The 23,426-nt window shown below is 58.8% G+C and overlaps 1 protein-coding gene across 1 annotated transcript in view; it reads right to left on the bottom strand.

Annotated features, from left to right (window-relative positions):
- Positions 1–17,107: 17,107 nt before the first annotated feature.
- The window catches only part of PTPA (protein phosphatase 2 phosphatase activator), a 30,808-nt gene continuing 24,489 nt past the window's right edge, over positions 17,108–23,426 (bottom strand). The window contains exons 9-10 of the mRNA XM_019420837.2: positions 22,700–22,807; positions 17,108–18,628 (exon numbers count right to left, since the gene is read on the bottom strand). Of these exons, the coding sequence (XP_019276382.1) occupies positions 18,551–18,628; positions 22,700–22,807 (186 nt within the window). The 3' untranslated portion in view covers positions 17,108–18,550. The remainder of the gene's footprint in view (positions 18,629–22,699; positions 22,808–23,426) is intronic.

Here is a 23,426-nt window from a genome sequence, read left to right as displayed (position 1 = left end):
AGATATTCCTTACAAAACATTTGCACTTGCTACTATGCTGCCCAACACACGGGGGTGCGGGGAGGGGGGGGGAGGGAACCACACCCGGCCACACTGTCCCCAACACAAGACGCTCTAAGCAGCATCTTCACTCAAACCCCCAGGGTACTGCACAGCACGCAGCATGCCCACCCAGAACATCCTGAGAGACTAATATTCCCGTGCGTAGCACAGACTGAAAGGCTGGGGGGCTGTGGAGGATGCCCGGTTATGACAGTCCCCGGGAAGGGGGAAGGGGGCAGGCAGGCGGTCCATCCAGAAGTCCACAGACCCAGATCCACAGACAAGCCCCTCTTTCTCCAGTAAAAAAAAGGCCAAGCCAGACCCCACAACAGCCCCCAGGCAGGAGTCGGGGTGCTGCTTGGGGAGGCAGGGAGACCCAGGGAGTGATGGGGTGGGGGGCTTCCAGAGCACAGCAGCTCTGGAAGCCAGAACTCCAGCAAACCTCTCGCTCATTCCCCTAGGTCCCCCCCACCACCACCACATGCAAACACACACACACTTCCCCCAGCTCCTAGAGCACCGCAGATCCTGCTGCCCTTGATACATGGTGTAGGGTTGAGCCAGCCTCCAAGCGGCGCTCCCAGCAACATAGAGCTGCTGGGATGACAGTCCAGATCCTCAGGGAGCTCCAGGCTGCCCTCCAGAGAAGCCAGGGGCTGGGGATGCCCAGGGTTCCCAAGAGAGCCACTGTGCAGGGTGCTGAGATCTGAGTGCTTTTATGGAGTATGCATGCGTGTGTGGGTGGGTGGGTGGGTGGGTGTGTGTGTGTCCTGTGACTTTCTTCTCTGCACTTGAGATTCCCGCTCCCCGACTACAGACCCACTTCTCACTACAGCTATAGACGGCAGCTGGTGGTTTCCCATCTCCCAGCTTTGCCGCCCGACCGAGACTGTCCTCTTACTGTTGTATCCCAAGCCTGTGTTCTGTCCCCAACCTGGGGCCAGGGTAGGAGGGTGGTTGGTAGCCCCCACGGGAAGCTCCTGGGCAGAGAAGGGGCGCTCTTCTCAAGGAGGGTGGTACCCGGTGACAGACCAGAGGTGTCCAGAGAGAGGGGCTACAAGCCAAGCTAAAGGAAGCTTTTAGCTGTGGGGACTTGGGGAGACCCAGGACACAGGCATGGCTGCTTCGGGGCTTGGTGACCAAGTGCAGCCAACACAGCCCTGAGGAAGGAACATTCTCCTTGCTCCTAGCTGCCAGCCAGGATAAGGAGGCTCCAGGGCCATCTGGTGCCTCCCAGGTTTCCACTCGGGGAACCCCCAGGGGAAGGGAGGCTGCAGCCCCCAGGGCAGGGGGGGCAGGGTTCTCCCAGCAGGCTCCGCGGCAGGGATAGTGACATGGGCCACCGTTGTGGGGCTGAGGGCAGCGAACAGCCAGCCGCAAGGAGGCCGAACTGGAAGAACTCGGCTGGAACTCCTGTGTGGCCCTTCCAGGCACTCCCAGATACCACTGCAAAGGCTTTGAGGGGGAGCTGGGGTGATGAAGGGGTCTGGCCAGTAGGGATGGAGGGGGGAGGGCCATGCTGAGGTTATCGTGCCCGCCTTCAGACACAGACACGCAGCTGGTGGGGTCTGGGGACATCGTCGTCGGGGGGCGGGGTACAGGTAACATGATCTTTTCTCACAGGCAGGTGGAAAAAAAGGCTGACTAGAAGCTCTAAAATACTTAAGTGATTATTACTAGGTGCGGACTTTACAGACAAGCTTTGATCCTTCATACGTTTCTAGATTTTCCAGATTTTCTGCAATGAGCACGTATCACTTTCATATATTTAGAAGAAAAAACTAACACTACATGTGTCGGAGAAAAATGTGACGTGACAGGTGCCGTAATCGATGTACGGACGGCATGCTACGGAGCAGGGCACGGGGGGAGCCGCTGTATTCAGCCTGTCTGGGCCAGGCTCCCCCCTGACAAACAGAACACGCACCAAAAAGCCTTGATTCACCAGAATTCGCCCTCCTGCGCTCTGTCTTTGTTAAAAGAAGCCTGAGACAAAAAAACGACAGCTCATCTCGAGGATGTCGTTGAAGAGGCCTTCTGGAGGGAGCCTTGTTAATTCTCACCTCTGACCCCTGGCCCAGCTCCACCCCGTCCTACCCATCAATCATCACCGAATGATTCGCTCAGAGTTGCTAGATTACCTGGAGAGGAGGGTTGTAAGAGGCAAATGTGCTTGAGGAACGTTTGCAGCAACTTAGGCCAAAGAGCACTGGACCAGGAGTCTGGAGACCGAGGGGCAGGCTCTGGGTTGGCCACAGGCTTACCTTGAGACCTGGGCTGAGTCGCTCTCCTAGCAAGCCCACATTCCCTCACCTGTAGGGATAGAGTTAACAAGGAGGGGAGTAGGGGCGCCTGGGTTGAGGCAACTTAACTTAGTCGGTTAAGTGTCCGACTTCGGCTCAGGTAGGTCATGATGTCGCGGTTCCCGAGTTCGAGCCCCGCGTCGGGCTCTGTGCTGACAGCTCAGAGCCTGGAGCCTGCTTCCCATCCTGTGTCTCCCTCTCTCTCTGCCGCTCCCCTGCTCGTACTCTGTGTCTCTCTTTCTCTCAAAAGTAAATAAGACATTAAAAAAATTAAAAAAAAAAAAAACCCCACAGCCACCTATAAGCACGGTCATCTGCCTGTTTCACTCATTCATTCAAAAAATCCACGGGGCGCCTGGGTGGCGCAGTCGGTTGAGCGGCCAACTTCAGCTCAGGTCACGATCTCGCGGTCCGTGAGTTCGAGCCCCGCGTCAGGCTCTGGGCTGATGGCTCGGAGCCTGGAGCCTGTTTCCGATTCTGTGTCTCCCTCTCTCTCTGCCCCTCCCCCGTTCATGCTCTGTCTCTCTCTGCCCCAAAAATAAATTTTAAAAAGTTGAAAAAAAAAAAATTAAAAAAAAAAAAATCCATGCATTCAGTCATTCAAATATTTATCGAGTACCTCTAGGTGCCAGGCAGCAAAGACACAGCCGAGAACAAGACAGACAAGGGTCCTGTCCTCATGGAGCTTACATTCCAGTAGGGGAGACAGACAACAAGCAAGGGAACCAATAAACATTAAGTTACATGTTACAGAAAAATAAAACAGGGCCAGACGGGACTAGGGAGAAGGGGGCGTGGCACCGCTTCCGACCCAGATGGGTCAGCTGCGCTGAGACCCAGATGGGTCAGCTGGATTAGTCAGTATCGGAGAGGCTCTGCGGCGGTAACAAATCAACCCCCAAATCTCGGAGATCTCACACAACGAAGATGGATTTCCTGACCGTGCAAAATCCCGCTAAACTGACGATTCTCCGAAGGCTGCTGTCCTCCACGAGGTGACTCAGTGATTCAGGAGTACAGAGTCCCGCAAGGGCCCTTCATCACCTCGGTCAGGAAGCGATTCCCGTCGGGGCGCCTGGGTGGCTCAGTCCGCTGAGGGACCCACTTCGGCTCAGGTCGTGATCTCCCGGTTCGTGGGTTCAAGCCCCGCGTCGGGCTCCGTGCAGAGCCCGCTTCGGATCCCCTGTCTCCCTCTCTCTCCGCCCCGCCCCCGCTTGCACTCTTTCCCTCTCTCTTTCAAAAATAAATAAAAAACATTTAAAAAAAAAAAAAAAAAAAAAAGGAAGTGATCTCCCTCACCTATACTCACAGCCAATTGGCCAGGATTAGTCGCAGGAACTTGCCTAACCGCCAGGGGCCCGGCAAGGGCAGTGCTCTTGGGGGCCTTGGAAGGAAAGGCAAGGCACAGGTGGTGGGGCACTAGAAGTCTCTACCACAGCAGCCGGACAAACGACAGCGGAAGAGCAGTCCAGGAGGCAGCAGCAGCACAAAGATACACAGGAGCGACTTCGGTGTGTGGGAGGCCCAGGAAGACAGCTCGCGTGGCCGAGGCAGAGGGCAAGGGGGTCAGTGGCAAGAAATGGGACCAGAAAAGAAGGCAGGGACGGGAGGATGCGGTTATGACCCACGAAGGAACTTGGAGCCGGGTCTGGCACAGAGCAAGCGCCCGAGAAATGGTATGATTACTGGCGTAGGAACTTCCTTCCTTTCCCCAGGTCAGTGGGGGGAGGGGCAGAGGGAGGAGATAAACCAGTACAACCACAGTCCGGGTCAGCTTCCCTGGTCCGGACCAGTTTCCCTGGTCACGCTGGGCAGGCTGCGGCTCCAGGCCAGTTGGAGCTCTGTCCCTCCTCCTAATGGATGGAGCCCCATAGAGGCAGGCATCCAAGGACCCTCAGCAAAGAGGGACGGTGGCAGGGTTGTCCCAGGGCCGCATGAGTGTTCCTTGTGGGACATCCCCTCCCTGGAAGTTATAATACCAGATGAGCAAAGGTGGGCCAGCACACCTAAGGCCTGGCAACCGAGGGCTTCCCGAGGCCACCCCCACTGGGGACGCCCGTCCGGAGCCCAGCCTTGTGGTTCCAGTTCAGCCTCCAGAGCCACACGGGCCGGAGTGCAAACTGGGTTCTGTCACTTTCTAGGGAACAACAGGCTCTTCACTTCCCCTCTCCAAGTCTCCAGTCCCCTGTCCACAAAATGAGGATGTGTACGAGAACTCACCTGTGCAGTGAGCCTTCTAGAACACCTCACCTGGTATACAGTAGGTCCCCGATAAGCAAGAGTTTTGATACTGTCACAACTCAGCTCTGCGCAGATACTAAGCTTTCACTGCAAGATGCAGGACAGGCTTTCTACTGACTCTACTGACTCCGAACAAAATTGACGATCAAAGAATTCCGATGATGTTTCTTTTTCAAGAGAGACCCACACTGAGATCTTTTTAACTCTGAGGCCAGGGAAGGGGCGCAGAGAGAGTGCCCCATACACTTTAAACTTTGTTGGATTTTGTGTGCGTGTGTCTTTCCATGATCGGCAGTCATGTTTTCAAATATGCTAGTCTCCAAGAAGGTGCCTCAATATCTTCAAGGTCTGTCAACATTTACCCAAGGTGTGTTTAACAATTTCATTCAGGATGTAGGCTTGGTGATTGAATGAATGGATGGATGGATGAGTGGATGGGCTATCCGTCCCATTCATTTTTTTTTTTTTTTTTTTCAAAAAAAATTTTTTAATGTTTATTTTTGAGGGAGAGAGACGGAGAGACAGAACATGAGCGGAGGAGGGGCAGAGAGAAGGAGACACAGCATCTGAAGTAGGATGCAGGCTCTGAGCTCTCAGCACAGAGCCCGATTCAGGCTTCGAACTCACAGACCTTGAGATCGTGACCCGAGCCGAAGTCAGATACTTAACCGACTAAGCCACCCAGGCGCCCTTATTTTTAATTTTTTTTAATGTTTATTTATTTATTTTGAGAGAGAGAGAGAGACAGAGAGCACAAGTTGGGGAGGGGCAGAGAGAGAGAGAGACAGAAAATTCCAAGCAGGCTCCATTCTGTCCGCGAAGAGCCCAATGCGGGGCTCGATCCCACAACCTGTGAGATCATGACCTGAGCTGAAATCAATAATCTGAGGCTTAACCCCCTGAGCCACCCAGGCGCCCCCTAAGGAGTGGTTTAAAGGGAAAATAGTTGGTGAGAGATGGCCTGCCTTCCCCTAGCCAGGCCCTTCCCACCCCCAGTCCCCTCCATCTCTAACCCCTCCCCCTCTTGCCCCCACCCCAGTCATTTCCTGAAGTTTCTTGAACATTCCCACGCACCCTTCCCAGGTTTATTCCCCCACCTCCAGTCACCCTCCAGGACACCACACACACACACACACACACACACACACACACACGCACACACACACAACCCGGGGTGGAACTTGAGGCTCTCCTTCTACACCCACATCAACCAGCCTGGGGAATGCTGGGAAGGCTGAGGAATAAAGCCTCCCTTTCTCCCGAGAAAGAGCTGGAGTTCTGAGACAGATAAAGGACCTGGCTGAGAACAGAAGAGGTCCTCGTGGGGAAGGCAGTTAGATCTCTGGCCTGCAGACATTCCGAATGGATGGACATCCTGTCTCTCCTTGGCCTCTCCTTCAGTTTGCTCTGGGGCGTGGGCAAGATGGCCACCGGCCAGGCCCAGCTTCACAGGCCTGTGACCAGTGTGGTCACACAGGGCCTCACGTTCAAAGGACCCCATGCTTGGGGTTTAACGCTCTGCAGCTGCTGTCTTGAAATCCATAACCATTCGTCTTTGAATCTGTGTTTTGTAAGTGACATCTGATGGGACAATGGAGCACGTGCCAAGAACTTGGAGCTTCAAGCCATGTGCTGTCCTGCCTCCTGCCACCTCCCTGCCTCCCCGGGACAGGTTCTCAGCTCCCCCCTACCCCCTGGCACCGTGGCCCAGGCCTCCCCCTCCACTGATGCCCTCCACCCTGGGTACAGGCACAGGGAGGGTGGGGGTCAGGTATCGGGGGTGTGCCAGCGGCCATCACTGCCCAGGATTGGCAGCATGCACTTGGGCACCCATGGCAGGGGTGGCAGGGTGCCTGGAGGGTCTGCAGTATCCCCAAGCCCAATAGCACTCCCTGAAGCAGCTTTGTGTGGTCAAGGATCTTCTTCCTCCTCCTGTAGCTCTCCCGGGACTGCCTTGTGTTTGTCTTCTCTGGCCAGCTCAACGCACCCTCGGGGACAAGCCACGAAATAAAAAATTGTATACTTTTGGCGATTCTGCACAGGAACGAAACGCTCTGGTTTTGCATTTAAAACCGCTATTGCACAATATGGAGATGAATGGTAAAATTCATGCTAGTCATTTAAATTTTTTATTTTTCTTTACTTAGAATGACATTAAGCAGCAAACAGAAGACACCGTGACAAGTTGGGAGAGAGCCTGGAGAAGTAAAAGCGTTCTATGTACTTTCAATGGCACTTTTTCCCGCTTTTCCGGCAAAGGGCCCCGCATTTGGCTGGGCCCCACAAGGACACAGCTGGCCCTGCCACTAGCGTCCCCAGGACAACACCGTCCCAGAAGCCCGGCACAAGGGGCATCTACCCAATAGCTCCAACAGGAAGTACCACGGATCGCACTCACCTGCACAGCCCGGGTCACATGCTCATTTCTGAACCAATCACAGCAGATGAGGAGGCAGGAGCCCTCTGACTGGTCAGGTCTGGGCATGTGTCCATCCCTAAGACTCGGGGATTGGTCAGCCCACCTCAGTGCCTCCCAAGGGGTGCTCCATGGGGAAGAAGGATTCCATTCCCAGAGGAATGGGGGGGGGGGGGGATTGTCCAGCCACCAACCCCTCCTCCCCTCAACGCTGTCCTTCCCCCCCACACTCCTTATGCTTAGTTTAAAAGAGAGAACAGGGGCAGCTGGCTGGCTCAGTGGGCAGAGTGTGTGACTCGATCTCGGGACTGTGAGTTCGAACCCCACTTTGGGTGGAGAGATTACTTAAAAAACGGAATTTTGACGGTGCCTGGGTGGCTCAGTCGGTTGAGCGTCCGACTTCGGCTCAGGTCACGATCTCAGGGTTTGTGAGTTCAAGCCCCGCATCAGGCTCTGTGCTGACAGCTCAGAGCCTGGAGCCTGCTTCAGATTCTGTGTCTCCCTCTCTCTCTCTGCTCATCCCCTGCTTGCACTCTGTCTCTCTCTCTCTCTCTCTCAAAAATAAACATTTTTTAAATTAAAAAAACTGAATTTTGGGGGGGACCTGGTTGGCTCCGTCAGTTCAGCATCTGACTCTTGATCTTGGATCAGGTCATGATCTCATGGCTCATGGGTTCAAGCCCCAAGTCAGGCACACACTGTCCCTGCAGAGCCTGCTTGGGATTCTTTCTCTCTCTCTCTCTTTCTGCCCCTCCCCAGCTCACTCTGTCTCTCCCCCTCCCTCCCTCTCTCAAAATAAATAAACTTTAAAAAAAAAAAAAAAAAAAGGGCTTACTCTGGCCTGCTGCCCCCCCAACTTCCCCCCCCCCCCCCCCCACTGCCCTTGCTCTCAGTCCCTTGAACTCATTGGCTCCTGCATCTGGAGAGAACAGAGCCTCACACAGGGAAGGTGCTCAATAAACTTCCATTGGCTCAACGGCCCCACTTCCTGTGGATCAGGCAGGCATGGGGAAGGCGGCTGTGAATGAACCCTGGCCTCCATCAATGAAACAGAGGAGGCCCGGGGGGCGGGGGGGGGGGGGGGGGGGGGGGGGGCGGGGCTCAGATGTGGAGAGGCAAGTGGGCGGTCTGTTTCCAGGAGGGGATTCGGTGCCAGGATGGACACTTGCCCTGCGATGCAGGGTGGCATCTCTGTATTACCAAATGCAGGGCAGCTCTCACTCGGTGTCTTTCCTTCCCGCTTTGCCTCTCTGCCCTTTGGGATCTCCCTGAAACCCAGCCTACTCAAGGCCAAGTTCACACAATCGGCCTCGAGGGTGCCGTGTGAACCACAGAAGCACAAAACCCCAGAGCCTAGGACACTGGGAAGCCATCCTGCCAGGGTGGCCCTCCGTGGGGTCCCAGAGCTCCTGCATTAGAGTTGTCCGGGCACCCAGGGCTCCATCTAGCACCTGTTATCCAGATTTTTCTAGGATTTTTCTATTCATTCATTCACTCAACAAATAGGTATTGGGCACCCACCGACGCTGGGGCAGTCACTATTCCAGGCCCTGGAGAGTCAGTGGTGACCACGATAAACCTGCTTCCTGCCCTCCAACCGAGCTTTACGTTCTCCTCAGAGCGATGATAACCAAGTAAACAAATCAATAGTAAATTCAGATCGTGATGAGTGTCCTACAGGCAACTAGAACAGAAGGCAGGTCGGAGAAGAGCTGGCCTGGTGGAGGCTCCCTCAGCAGCAACTCAGAGAAAGCAGGGAGGGCCCCTTGGAGGTGGCGTCACTTGAGCGGAGCCCTGAGCTACCAGACAGAGCCACTGCTCACCCTGGAGCCCGAGCAGTCCCAGCAGAGGAAACAGCAGGTCCAAATGCCCTGGGGCAGGACGGAGTTTGGCATCTTAGAGGGCCAGGGGGAGAGCAGTGTGACTGGAGCACAGGAAGTGGGACAGAGCACAAGGACCAGAGGAGTCGGATCCCGTGGTGGATTGATCGGCCAGCAGTGAGAAGCCCACTTGAAGAATATGATGGGACTTAGAGGGCAGAGTGGAGTCAGGAGACCAGAGAGGAGGCTGCCACACTGGTCTAGTGAGAGCTGGGAGCGGCCGAGATGACACAGGGCAGGCAGGGGAGAAGCGGACAGATGTGGGTTATAATCTGGGGAGGGACCCCACGGGGCCCGTTTGCGGGTTGACTTTGGGGAATGGAAGAGAGGCTAATGCATGGATTTGGGGCCTGACGGTTGCTGTCCAGAGATGGGCTGCCCGGAAGTGGAGGACAACCGGGAGCCCGCTGGCCATAGGCAATTTCCACGACAGAGGAGAAGTCTTTCTCTTGCCCAGCAGGAAGTGCCTCATCATGCTGACAACGTAGCTCCCGCGTCAGACAAAGTCAGGGTCCATCCTGACTCACAGGGTGAGCTGGAGACCTTGTGCGCGTCCCCTCCCCCCCGCTTCCTCATCCCTACGATGCGGGTGATGCCACTTTCTCAGCTCACCCTGGGGACTCCATGAGGGCGCGTGGAAAGCTGTCCTGCAGGCTGACACATGGCTATGAGCCAGAACTGTCATTACTGTCCTTGCCATCCTGCCTCTTCCTTGTCTTTGTGTGGCTGGCCCTGCCTCCCGGAAAGAAATGGGGCTCCGGAAGTGGGTGCCTCTCAGACAGGGCCAGGGTCTGGGGCCGGTCCTGGAGGGATGGATGCTGATGCGGGGGGGGGGGGAAAGGGAGGGCTCTCGGGCCGCCTGAGTGGCGACAGCGCAAGGCAGCCAGGGCCACCCGGCAGCTTCAGGTAAGGCCCAGGGAGGGGCTACGGGAGTGTGAGCTTCAGCAGGAAAGAGACCAGCACCTCCCTGGCGAGCCAGTGTCTTCACCCACCAGGGTCTCAGTTTCCTCCTCTGTGAAATGGGGACACAGTTGGCCCATAGTGAGGATTGAAGTGAGACATGCTTTTAAGCACTTCACACAGACACACGGGCTGGGCTCAGGAGCCACCAGCCCCAAGGCCTCTTGGGGACAGCCTGAAGGGTCAGGGTGCAGGCAGCTGCTGGGGCCTGGAGCAGCAGTGGCAGGTGGGGACATGGGTGGAGGGGGGGGGGTAAGGAATGCGCACGGAGGACTCACCAGGCCAGCGTGGTCCAGGCCGGAGGTTGGGCCCGGGGTCAGCAGGCGGCAATGGGACGAGCCCCCCACCCCCACCAGCTACACCTCAGAGCCTTCCCGGGGGCCCTCGACACCCACCAGCAAGCCTCCCCCACCCTGTCGTCAGGCCCGTCGTTCCCTAAACGCTCTCCCATGTCCTTCTAAAACCTCCACGGGGAGTCGACGCCATCACCGAACTCAGTGGCGAGGATGTCCGTGCTGGGGCCCGGCAGCCTGGGGGTGCGTACCTCTTGCCGAGGACGCCCTCGCCCTCTATGCCTCCGTCACTGCGACCCCCACCATGGGTGACCCGTGAAGACTGAATGAGCTAATGTAGGCGGAGCCCTGCACTGACTGGTTCCCCTTCAAAAATCGTGCAGTCACCCCTGTAAGACCAAATTGATTTGTCCCCGATTTATACCTGAGGAAACTGGGGCTCCGACAGGTTAAGCCACTGGCTCAAGGTCACACAAGGGCAACAGAAGAGCTGACTCCAGAGCCCAGGCACACTTGGACCACTCCACTCCCCATCTCCGGCAGAGACCCTAGAAGAGTCTTCCCAGAGATCAGACCAACCCCAAAGCCCCCAAGTGGAGGTCTGAGCAGCCTGGTCCAACTGAGGCTGGACTCCGGTTATCTGGGGGAGGGGCATCTGCACTCCCGCCTGCCTTGCCGGTGTCCCTTCTGAAAAGCCCCAACATAGTCCCAAGCAAATGAGGAGGGAAGAGGGACTTGTTCACACCCATACCTAGAGGTCGGCACAGGTCCAGCCGGAGCGGGTGCTTGGTGTCCCGGAGCGGCCACAGTGGATAGAGGGGAGAGCGCTGAGACCAGAGTCAAGGGCACGGCCGGCCGCCCTGTGAGGGGGGTGCACTTCCCACTTCTTTCTGCTTGTGGGGCACCGACTTCACGCCAGTTTCTCGCTGCCAAGGTTCCGAGATGCGAGACGCACAGATGCGAGACCGGAGAGGCTCAGAGAGGTGAAGACCTCTGTCCAAGGTCACACAGCTCTGCCTGATTCCCGAGACCTCGCTGCCACTGTGTTCCCTAGAGACGCTGTCCTGTCTCGGGCCCCTGTGGTGCTGGGCACAGTGCCCTCCACACCCCCTGCTCAGAGGGCGGTGGTGGATGAAGCTGGGGCTCTGGGCTCCGCTCCTCTGCTGAGTAGGGACTCAAGCAGTAGGGCTTTGCAGCAGGGCCGCAGGCACTGGGAAAATGGAACCATTCCTCCCTTGTTTATCACCACCACAGTCCCCACTCCAGGCTGGGGACGGGAGAAGCGCACCTCAACCCTGGCGGGGGGGGGGGGGGTGCTCTGAGCCATACCCTGCGCTGAAAGCTCACCTCCCATCCTTTGTCCCACATATCTGAGTAGGTCCCCTCCTCCCTTCTCTCCCTCCTGCCTCTCTGCCAGAGGTGCACCAGACTCCGTGCTCTTTAAGGGAAACACTTTACCAGTTTCTTTTTTTTTTCCTACTACAAAATAGCATGTGGACACTATAGAAAGACTTAACATTCAAAAATGAAAATCAAAAGGCAAAGTTAAAACTTACCCACAATCACTTTCTCTTTTCTTTTGTGGTTCACTAACGTTTAACATTTTCAGAACTGTTTTTCGGGAGCAGGAAAGGCAGCAAGGGTTGCGTGAAAACCCTCATATCCCCACCACCCAAAGGTAAGCGCCTGGAGAAACGGCCTCCCGGCCCTTTGTCCGTGTGGATGGACAGAGAGACGGATGGATCAAAATGTAGATCGTTGGCTTTCTTACAAAAAGGAGTTATACTTTTCCTACAGTCATTGGAGCTGTTTTGCCTGCTTGGCAACTAACGGGTCACAGGCGCCTCTCCCGAAGAACAGACGGAGACGCGCATCAGCCGAGGGCTCACTGTATGACTGTTCCGTCCTGCTTCTGATAATCCCCAACTGTTGGACACACAGGGCAGTTCGAATGTCTCATCAGGGCAAGTCATGCTAGGATACGCTCCAGGAGGAAGGGCCCAGTCTGTCTTGCCCACTGTAGCATCCCAGCGCCCGGCACACGGCTTGGGAGCAGAGAAGCCTCCAGCGACGTGTGCCACATGAGTGAACCAACACGAGCTCAGCCCCGACCTGGGCCTCTCCGGCCCCATCTGGCCCCACGAGGTCGCGGGGTCCTCAGCTGCAGCTGTCTTCAGGTTTCCCAAGGCTTCCCTCTCTCCTTTCTTTCTCGACCACCCAGACCACACCCTCCTTTCTCTCTCCTCCACGCTCTCTCTCTCCACACTTCTGCCTCGGCCCCAGGGCCCTCAAAACTGTTCTGAGGTCCCCATACCAGCCATCTGGCCTCCCTGCAACCCAGCCTCCTCTCTCCCCGCCAGACTCTCCCGGCAGCCGTGGCCCATTTCCACGGCGACGCCATCCCTCCACGGGGAAGGCTCGGACTCGTGGCGGCCGTTCCAAATGCATCCCAGGCCCCACAGTGTGCAGCACCCTCCTAGGGGTGCCAGGAGACAGGCCGGACATGCCAGGAACAGCGACGGTGAGTGCCACGTGTAGGGGTAGGCCTCAGCCCCCATCAAGGAACCCCACGTAAAGAGAAGCCGTGTCTGCAAACAGTCCCTTATCACCCCACCTTCCAATTAAGTGGCTGAGCCTCTAACGTCCCCCCACCTAAAGATCTGGGGCTGCCACTGCCATACATGTAGCCCCCACAGCCAGGGAGGGCTGGGTGCTCAGAGCGGGGACAGGCAGGTGGCCATGGGAGATGCAGGGGCCAGGGAAGGGCTCTCAAAGGAAGTTCGGCCTCGGCTGAGCTCTGAAGGATGACCACAGATTCCCAGCGGGGAACGGGGTTCCGGGAAGAGCTCCAGATCCTACTGTTCGGTGGTCCAGGGAGTCTGAGGGACAGAAAGGAGGCCAGAGCAGCTGGAACCCACAGAGCACGGAAGGAAGGGGGCTCGGGGGCTGGAGCACGGCCGGCAGGGCCCGGGAACAAGGGCTCCTGGAAGTCCCTGCAGCCCAGGCTCCCCCACCCCACCGGGACCTGGGTCTCAGCAGCCCTGCCAGGCTCGCCACCAGCCAGGTCCAGATGACTACCCTACAGAGCTCCTCAAACTCAGCTCCCATCGCTGAGCACACCCACACCCACCCCCGCGGCGGTCCCCTGGGCCACTGAGAACTCATCCCTCTCCCTTGCCACCAGGTCTTACCTGGATCTCCCCCTCCCCAGCCCAGGGCCTCTCTCTGCCCTGCAGAGGGCCTCCCACATTTCTGACCTGGGCCGAGTCCCCAGCCCCGTCACTGGCACCAGCTTCTGACCCAGCACCCAAATAGCTGTCAGTTCTTCCTAAAACCCAGTCTGGCTCTGTCTCTTCTCTGTCTCTGTCTCTCTGTCTCTCTGTCTCTCTGTCTCTCTCTCTCTCTCACACACACACACACACACACACACACACACACACACACAGAGGCACCAACTAAGCATCCTTCCTGGCAACTGATACCATATTTACAGGGTGCCTCCCGCACACCAGTCTCACTGGCTCAGGGATCCAGCATCGAGCGGGTCCCTGTCTTCCTGGGGCCCATCTACTATCCGCGCAGACAGACGTTAAGCATACATTTTAATGATAATTACATGCCGTTGTGTTGTGTCGAGGGGATGTGCATTATGGGAGCCTCTTACAGAGGTTCAGAGCCCTCTGCAGACCAGCCCCCATCTGCTTTTCCAGCCCAGCCTCTTGTGACCCACACCGCCACACCTCTGCTCACAGCAGGCCCCACCGGAAGGCCCTTCGTCCTCTGCCCATCATTCAAGGCCCCATTCAAATGCCATCTCCTCCCTGGAGCCTTACCTGAGCTCCCCTTGGAGTCTCTCCTCCAGCTTCTCCCCACGGCTGGCCCAAGATCCCTCTGTTTCCCCCACTAGGTTGAAGTTTCTTTCTTTTTTTTTTTTTTTTAAGACTTTTTAAAGTCATCTTTACACCCAGTATAGGACTCGAACTCACAACCCCAAGCTCAAGAGTCACACACTCCACTGACTAAGCCAGCCAGGTGCCTCCGTTTAGAAGTTCTTTTTTTTTTTTTTTTTTTTTTAAGTTTATTGATTTATTTTGAGAGACAGCAAGCAGGGGAGGGGCAGAGAGAGGGAGAGAGAGAATCCCAAGCAGTCCCCTCTCTGTTGGTGCAGAGTCCCACACGGGGCTCGAGCACCCGAACCATGAGATCGTGACCTGAGCCAAAGAAATCGAGAGCTGGACGTTTGACCGACTGAGCCACCCAGGCACCCCTGGAAGTTTCCTAAAGGGAAGAATCTTGCCTTTTTCATCTCCACATTCCGGCAAATGCCATGTACTCGGCATGTGCTTACTGCTTGTTAAACTCAAGAACATGTCGCCTGACTTGGGTACAGGTCTAGGGCACACCTTTGCTCTCCTTGCAACCGCAGCTCCTGCCAGGGGTTCTGCTAGCGACAACCCCCCCCCCCCCCCGGCCATGACCACGGCCTGGCTTCGGCCCCCTGTGAGCCAGGAACACAGTTGCAGAGTTCAACTTGTTCTCTGGGGCTTCTCTGGCCCAGAATGGGGGGCGGGCGACACCTCCACCCCCAGCTCTGCGAGCCGGCCCCACTCAGGCTCCCTTCAAGCCCGCTGACCCTCAAGGGGGGACAGAAGTGCAGCCGTCTTCCGCTGAGCGCCCGTCCCGTCACCCAGGTCCTGGGTGGGCTTCCCCACCCTGCACTGAGGATCCTGCCCACGTGCTCAGTGTCCAGCTATATCCCACACACCCCGTCTCCCGCCCATCCCACCCCACGGATGGCCTTGCTCACACTTCCTTGCAGAAGTGAATCTAGAACAACACGGGAGGCGGGGAGAGGGTCTGCCTTCCCTCTGATAAGGGACGAGCAGCCCGGCACCTTTTCAAGGCCCTCACTGCCGTCAGCCTCCCTCTCCTGGACCATTTCCAGCACGTGAGGGACACGGAGCGCAAACCAGCCTGATGATCCTCCTCTCGCAAAGCCTTCCCAGACGTCCAGTCCCCGCCCCCCGCTTTCCCCACCTCTGCTCCCTTTCGGACAAAACTCCGCGAGAGGGGAGTGAGGTGTTGTGTGTGGCTCAGCAACCAGACCGTCCAGCTCCACGCTCTTCCTTCCAGGCCGGTGGGCTTGGACCGGGGACCCCACCTCTGTGCTTCCGTGAGCCCCTCGTGGGGCCTCGTGGGGACGCGGAAGCAGTGGCTCCTCCTCGTCTGATTCCCGTTCCCTCCCCAGCCCTCTTCGACCCGCCACCCACCCCACTGAAGCAGCCCTGAGCGAGGCACAAAGACCCAGGGCCCATTCTGTCCTCTCAGCCGCGTGCCCAGGGCTCTGACCTTCAGGGTCTCCCAGCCCCCATGCCCAGAACCAGCCAGCCCTCTTTTCTCGCCTTCACCCCCGCTCCTGCCTTGGTGACCCGGGGCGGGGGATCCATTGCGCGCTGACCACTCCCTAGCCTATTTCAGCAGCCGGACCCGCCCCCAGCTCTAGATCAGCAGACCCAGATGCCTACTCCAGGCCTCCCCTTCGAGGCTCACAGGCATCCGCCGGGCCCCCGACGCCAAATCCCTCTTGCCACATCTGCCCCGCCTCAGTAAATGGCATCAAGCTACACAGGCCGAGAATTGGGGCTGCTCGAGGCTTCTTGTCCTTCTCACACCCTCCTTCCTGTCGGTGATAGCTCTAAAGACAGCCCAAATGGGACCACCATTTCTCACCACCTCCACGCCGCCCACCGTCCTAGCGCCTCCCCTCCTGCCCCACATACTCCAGGCCATTGTCACTGGCAAAGCCCTCCAGCAGCTTCCCGGAGGATACGCAGACACTAAATCCCAATCCTGTCAGAGAGGAGCCCCTAAGACCCTGCTCCTCTCCCCGACCCACGTGTGTACCCTCCCCAACCCTACTGGGGCGCTGGGCTCCCAGCTGCTCCCCCCCACTTCAGCCTGCAGCTCTCTCCAGGACTCACACTCGCGCCTCCTCCGAGGTGCCCTTCCCAACCCTGTAGCTCAAGTAAACCGCGCCTGCCGCCCTCTCTAATGAACTGTGCTGTTCGCTTCGTAACACCCGCCACCACCTAACGTTCTGGTATTCTGGGGCTGGCCGCTGTCATCCACGCTAGAACAAGGAATATTCGGCCAGTAACCGCTTGTGAAATGCCTGGGTCCTCACGATCCATGGCCTGAGTATCATTATGCCCGCGTTTCACATTGCGAAACCAGGCTCGGAGACAAAGTCAATCACGAGGGCCGCTCAGCTAGTAAGCAGCGCAGCGGGCCTTAGGTTGGCTGGGGTTGGCTCCCGGCCACCAGGCTCTCCTGGGCAAGGCCTCCAAGGCCAGGAGAAAGGCCAAGGGCTCATTCTGTGAGGAGACTCATCTATATACCAAGTCCAGGAACACGTATGTCCGAGGAAGGGTCTGAGAAGCCTCGAGTACTGCAGCCCCCCAGATCCCAACTCCAGCACAACACGGACAGAAGGGGTGGGGTGCATCCCCAAAAGCTGCCGGTGCATGGGTTGCAACCAAGTCCGGTCCAAAGGCTCCCCCGTCAAGCCTGGAGACCACAGGGGCTGCCTTCATCTAGAAGGGCCACGGTGACCGAGGGCATTTGCTCTGTGCCAGGCCCTGGGCGGAGGACTTCACATCCTTCACTCACTCCTGGCAATCACCCTGTGATGGTCCCCATTTTGCAGACGAGGAAACTGAGGCTCAGAGAGATTCAATAACTTACACAAGACCTTGCAGCCGGGGGTGGGGACAGCCAGGAGTTGCCAGAGCCTGCTTGGGTGACCAGTGCACGTTCACTGGCTGCCCAGGAAAAGCTTAGCCCAGACACCAGCTTTAACAGTCCCAGCCCCAGACTCCACGGCCCGAGGGAAGGGGACCTGATGGGGAGACAAACAAGGCATGTGGAGAAACAATAAACGTGTGGCATGAAAAGACACACCTCACACAGGTGACAGGTGCAAAACAGAGGCTTTAATCCGAACAGCAATGAAGGCGCACGGGGCCAGGGGAGGCCGAGGGGGCAGGGCAAGAGGAGCCAGGAAGGCGGTGATCTGGACCCTGGGAGGGAGGCCAGCACTGGACCTCTCCTAGGAAAACTATTTCTGTGACTCTCGTGGTTCCCATCCTGGCCTCTGCCCAGGCCATCGGCCCAGGTGTGAGGGTCAAGTCCCTGAATTGTGCTTCTTGGGAGCTCCCCCTTCCCACAGGGGATGTGGACCCAGATAAAGGGCAGGGGTCTGGAGAAGGGCAGGCCTGGACTTTGGCCGGGGAGAGCCTGTAAGAGCCTGGCCCAGGAGCAGCCCTAGAAGAAAACTCAGGACCTGTCATGTCAGCATCCCCTCACCTGGCCAGGCCCTGCCCATCTTCACAGCCAAAGCCTGGGCTTGGTGGGGGCCATCGCTGCCTCACCTGAAGAACCAGTGGGTAAGTTCGGGGAGAGGGGAGGACAAGAAAGGGGCGCTGCTGAGTGCTCCGGTGGCCCCTGGCCCATCGCCCCAAAGGGCAGGCAAACAGGGCCAAAGGGCCCTGGAGAAGCAAGCGGCAGGGAGTTGGGAGCAGAACGGAAGATGTGAGAAGAATCCAGGCTCCCCCCAACCAGAGCGGGCCCCGAGCCCCTCCCTGCGTCTCAGCCACCCCCTCCCAGCCTGAGAAACTTTGGAAAGGCGGGCCTCACCCAATCAGCCAGTGGGCCAGCCCTGCCGGGGCCCTCCCGAGAGCCCAGGGGCTACCCTTGCAGAGGGGGACAGGACCGGCTCCGGCCAGGAAACCCAGCAAAGCCAAGGCCAAAGAACAGAGAAGCCAGAGTGAGGAGGCACTAGACACAGGTGCCCGCAGGCCCAGGGGGCAGCCGTGAAGAGGAGCTGGGAGGGTCACCGGCCAGCACAGCCGATGCTTCTCGGCCCCTGACCCCACCCCAGGCTGGCCGCCTGCCTCCGCCTCCAGCCTTCAGAACCCCCAGGCACCCACCCAAACATGGCTTCAGAAACCGACCCACCCCACAGGGAGCAAGCGCTCCAACCCCTAGAAAGGCCACAGGCCTCGGGAAAGGAAAGCAATGGACACCGCAAACTCCTCCCCTTTCCAGCGGTGCAGAAGAGCCCAGGTCTCAGAGGGGACTGGACAGAAGAGGAAGGAGGAGAGGAAGGCCGAGCACGGGACCAGGGCCCGAGCACACCCTCCCCACCACAGGGAGACAGGGCCCACTTCTCCCTTCACTTTGGGTCCTTCGGCCTCATGCCCGGAGCCTCCGTCAACCCCACACTCACCACCCACCCCAGCAGACAGCCTCTCAGCAAACAGAAAGAACAGAGGGAGGGGGCGGGGGCGGCTGGCGCTGGGGCAGGGGAGGGCAGGCACAGGAACTGCGGCCTGGGTGGCTCCAGCTGCTCAGCCCCTAGCACGAGGTGACCGGATGGATGGGCAGCAGGCTCCCGAACTTGAAGTGCTGGATCACAGGGAACTTCTCCAGGCACTGTGGGGGGAGGCGGGGAAGAGCAGAGGTGAGGACTGCACCGCACCCCTGCCGGGGCCCACGCCGCCTCTCGGGCCTCCGGGGGAGCCCCGGACACCTCGGGAGGCTCGGACCAGCGCAGTTCCCACAAAGTGTCCCCCCAGGGCCCAGGAAGGGGATGATCTCAGAGGGGCACCCAGGCCTTCAGGGAAAAGCAAGGCTCCCGACCCCTTCCCGACCACCCCCTCCTATCCAAAGACCCCCACTCCGTGACAATTAGACCTCACTCATTAGTGAGGGAGAGGGAGAAAGGAAGGGAAGGAGAGCAGGCGGCCCAACCTCATTGCGGGGAGGGAGGGGAACTGGGGACCAGACATGAGAAGAACCCTCCAGACCACTGGGGAGCCCCTAGCCCAGGCCCCAGCCCTGGAGAAAAAGTGGAGGGATGTTTGGACACAAGCTTGACGAGGGTCCAGAGCCCATTTTTCTCCAATTTTCAGTTCTCTGGACTGAAAAAAGGCATCCTGCCACTTGAGAGCAAGACAGTAAGAATCAGTTAACATCCCCACACCCCCAGGACAATTCCCAGCAGCCCTGTGCATGGAGCAGAGGACAAGAACACTGAACAGGGGCATGGCCTACTCCCTGAACCCAGCCCAGCCAGGACCTCAGCCCAGGGCTCTGGTGGAGATGGGGATATTGGCAGGGCCTTCCACAGAAGCTGGCCTGGTCCATGGGCAGCCGGGCCCCAGGCCACACACCTCTGGCCTCTGGCCCCAGCACTGCTTAGCACCACACAAGTCCAGGAAAAGGGCGCGGTGGGGGGGGGGGGGGGGGGGGTGCAGCTCCCAGCCTCCCCGCACCGGCCCTGGTCACTGGCGAGCTCTCTCAGGCAGCAACTCTGGGCATGTGAGGATTTGCCTGCTCTCACACCTTTGACCAAGAAAATAACCAGGATGGCTAGGCTGGAACATGACTTATGGCTTCAGATAAGGTGAGCCCCATTCCGTGACTGAGGTCTCAACATCCATCTAACTTAGGGAGACAAAGGTGTGCCACGACTGGCCCAGGTCCCCTCACCTCAATGACCAGGCACAGAAACGAGGACGTCTCAGACCAGCTGCGCCTGTGTCAGGCGGGGGCTGATCAAGGCCTAAAGGGGGCCTAGGAGGTGAGCGGGAAAAGGGAAGTCTTTTTGTGCAGTGGAAGGACAGGAAACTAGGCCGAGTGTGGGAGCAGAGCTCCAGGCCGCAGCCAGACTGCTGGGCCCAGGGCAGACCAAGTGGGGAGCAGGCAGCCGGGGGGTGTCTCTGGTGGGGTGGGGGGTGGGGAGGAGGAACAGCCAGCAGCTCTAGGCCAGAGGCAAAGGCAGCTGCCAGTGTGCTTACGTCATCAAGGAAGTGGTAGGAGTTTGTAAAAGGGGGCCCCCAGGGCCCTGGAATTCCAGAAAGGGTCAAAGGTCAACCTGTTTCTAGCTCTCCTCCAAGAGAAGCTGCAAAGGCAAGCGGCTTAGCAGGAGGGGGCAGGGGCGGTTCTGTGCACTCTGCCTTCAGGGGCCCGGAACAAGCCTCCCCAGGGCCACAGGACAGGAGAGCACCGGGCTAAAGGCCAGAGGCTGCTTGGGGCAAAGGAAATCTTGAGGCTTCAGAACAACAGCAGAAGGGGGCCTCTGGCCAGGCCTTCTCCCAGCTGTGCCCTGGACCAACACCCCCCTGCCCCCCAGGCCCCCACTGAACTGGGCAGAGCGAGAGAGCGACATCTTCAGCTCACCCGGCCCCCCAGGGACCTTTTAGCTGGATGCCACAGTGATGCAAGGGGGAGAAGGGGCTCTCCAGGCCCCGACAAGGTCCTTCCGAAGGGAGCCCCGGCACAGCAACAGCCCTTGGGAAAGACAGGCCCCGCTGCCCACAAGGGCACCGAAAGCATTTGGTCGATCGGTTCAGAAAGGCAGGGGCAGAGCCCGGAGACGCACACAGTCCATCCCAAATCCCAAGGCCGCCTAATGCCAGGCCCAGTCGGGCCTCTGCGGCAGCTCAGGCGATCAACTCGCCTCCAAGAGCCAACTCTGACTGGTGGCCTTGGCCGTGGGGACGCTGCTCTGGACTTCAGGACTGGTGGGCCTCGCTGGCCCTCCCCATGGGCAAAGAGCTGACCTGAAAACACGAGTCCTTCTCCTCGGACCTCTGGGAAGGGAGCATGCGATCCCACAGGCTCTCGGGGACCAAAAACTAAGGGCTATTTGCCAGCAACGCACAAACGAGGGCCAGCCATCAGAGACGTGGCCCTCCTAGACCACAAGTCAGTGGGCTCCAGCACCGGCCTACAGAGAGGGCTGGCCGCCACATGGCGCCCGGCAAGGCTGCCAGCTCCTACTGTGCCTGCGCACATCCAGAGGTGGAGTTTCGGGAGGAGCGCTCCGGGGTCCACGCGTGTCCCCGCTGTCCGGGCCTGAGCTGGGGTCCCGGTCTCCCCACACCCGCAGAAATCCGACAGCTGTTACGCCGACTTCGGCTCGTTCCTGTAGCACCGCGGCCAGCCATTTCGATTCTTAGCTTGCTCCTCCCTCATCCTGTCAGCCTGGGACTCCTCCTCTGGAAGGGGCAGGTAGGGGAAGGGGGCAGGGGCTCCCGCTCTGCCCCAGGGGGCCCGGCTCAAGGTAAGCTTAGAGTCACTTAAGTAAGAGCCCTGCGGGAAGAACAGCACTTCAGATCCCAAGCAGGGAAGGCAGGAGAGTCCTGCCCTTGGTGACCGACCCGGAGTGGGGGTGGGAGGCTGGAGGGCCCCGCGCTCCTCACTCGCTGCACACGGGCCCCCGCAGTGGGGAGGGCTCCACAGGGTGACGAGGTCCCCAGCAGCACCCACAGCGGGACCGCCGGGGGAGGGGGGGGGGTGTCAGGAACAACAGGACGCCTGGAGGGCAGTGACCCGAGTGCTCTCCGGGCGGGGGACAGCCAGGGCGGGGGACAGCCAGACCGGAGGGCCCAGCGGGGCCCGGAAGGAGCCTGGCCTGCGCAGCCCCAGCAGACGCTCCTCTCAGATTAGAGAGGTATGTGGGCCGGAACCCAAACACAGGATGTGAAGTCCAGAGGAAGGGAACCGGAGGGGGAGGGGGCAGGAGGGAGACAGAGGGCCGGCCGGCTGGTCGGTTCCAGTGCCATTAACCCCTTCGGGGCCACGCGGAGGGAACAGAGCCGACCGGAAGCATCTGTGCCACGCAGCCACACCCCGGCCTCCGACACCCTCTCCCCCCTGCTCCCCCTGCCTCCCCTGATGGGATGTGAGTGTAATGAAGCCGACTCAGAGAACCAACCTCCCTCCCTCCACGGGAGACGGGTGGCCAAGGGTCAAGAGCCGAGGGGTCAAGAGCACCCACGGGACAGCATCGAAGACCACCAGCCTGAGGGTGAAAAAAGGGGACTCCGGGGACTCGTTACTCTCGGTGAGGGACTTTACACCCAGGTCCTTCCCTGGCCAAGGTCAAGCAGCTCCAGGATCGGTGTGCACAGACATGAAAGAAGCTAACAGAAGGGACGGGATGGAAAGAAAATGTCTCCTCCCTACCTGCAAGAAAAAAAGCCACCTCCTTGGCTGGGAAAAGGTGCCAAAGAGGAGGAGAGAGGACAGGGGACACCCTCAAGAGCTGGGCAGCCACCTCCCAGCAGGGGGAGCTCAGGGGAGCCACGCCTCACCCTGCCTCTCAGACCTGAGAACTAGAACACCACCTGAAGTGACTGCTAGAAATGTCAGCCCTGGGCCTCCCTCGAGGGCTACCTGCCCAGGTATCAGACCCACCAAAGTCGGAGAAGCACCGATTTGGACGATGCCTCCAAAGCATGTCTTCACTTTCGTGTCCCCATGTGAGACACAGCTGTGAGGGACCTCTGGCCATTCGACAGACCCCGGGCAGCAGGGCCTTGCCTCATCACTGGGCAGAGCCGGGCCTCAGTATAGGGATTCTTTGCCCACTCCCCAGACAGAGACTGAGGCCTCGAGGGTCAGAGGGGCTGGCTCAAGATTTGGAGCAAAGCAGCAGGGTGGGGGTGGGGGGATCGGCGGCCCCAGGACCAAGAGTACCAGCCAGCCCCCACTCACCTCAGCCTTATACATGCGGATCAGACCCTGGTTCACTTTGGACCAGGAGGGGACGGCACTGATGTTCCACAGCTGGTTGGAGTGCTCTGCAAAGGGGCCAGTCTTCATCTGAAGAAAAGAATCCAGAGCTGGAGAGGCGGGCCATCTGGGAGCTCATCCCGTTTCCCTGCAGTAAGGCTGTGCACACGTATGTGTGTATACACACGCACGCATACGTGCACGCACAAATATATGCACAGGCGCTAGGGAGCACATACGTGTGCGTATATATGCACCTACATACACGCTCACACGTGTACGCGTGTGTGCTTAAGGACCAGGCTGCATCACCTGCAGGGGGGAGGTGTGCACACTCACATGTGCACAAGCACGTACACGCGCGTACCCCCCCCCCCCACACACACACAAGCACACGTAAGTACCAGAGACAGGGTCTCTCTCGGCCTGCAAGACCCAGTGGGAAAACATAACCCCCAGAGTTATCCTCTTTCTCCCACAGCCGAAAAAAGGAAGCCTGATTCCCACCACCCACCACACTCAGCAGCCTCAGAAAAATGAAACCTCAACCCAAGCCCCTGCTGAGACTCCCGTCAACTCCCCCCAGCCACGGAGTGCTCCAACAGCACAGGGACGTGCTCCCTTCCAGATAAACAGCAGCGGCCTCCCGAGCCTCCCCGGCCAGCACCGCACGGGGGCCAGCCCCGCACAGGGCGGGCTCCACCACCAG

The sequence above is a fragment of the Panthera pardus genome, unplaced genomic scaffold (assembly GCF_024362965.1).
Source record: "Panthera pardus isolate Hobbes unplaced genomic scaffold, ASM2436296v1 HiC_scaffold_20, whole genome shotgun sequence".
Classification (NCBI taxonomy): Eukaryota; Metazoa; Chordata; class Mammalia; order Carnivora; family Felidae; genus Panthera; species Panthera pardus.
This window is presented reverse-complemented; position numbering and strand designations above follow the sequence as displayed.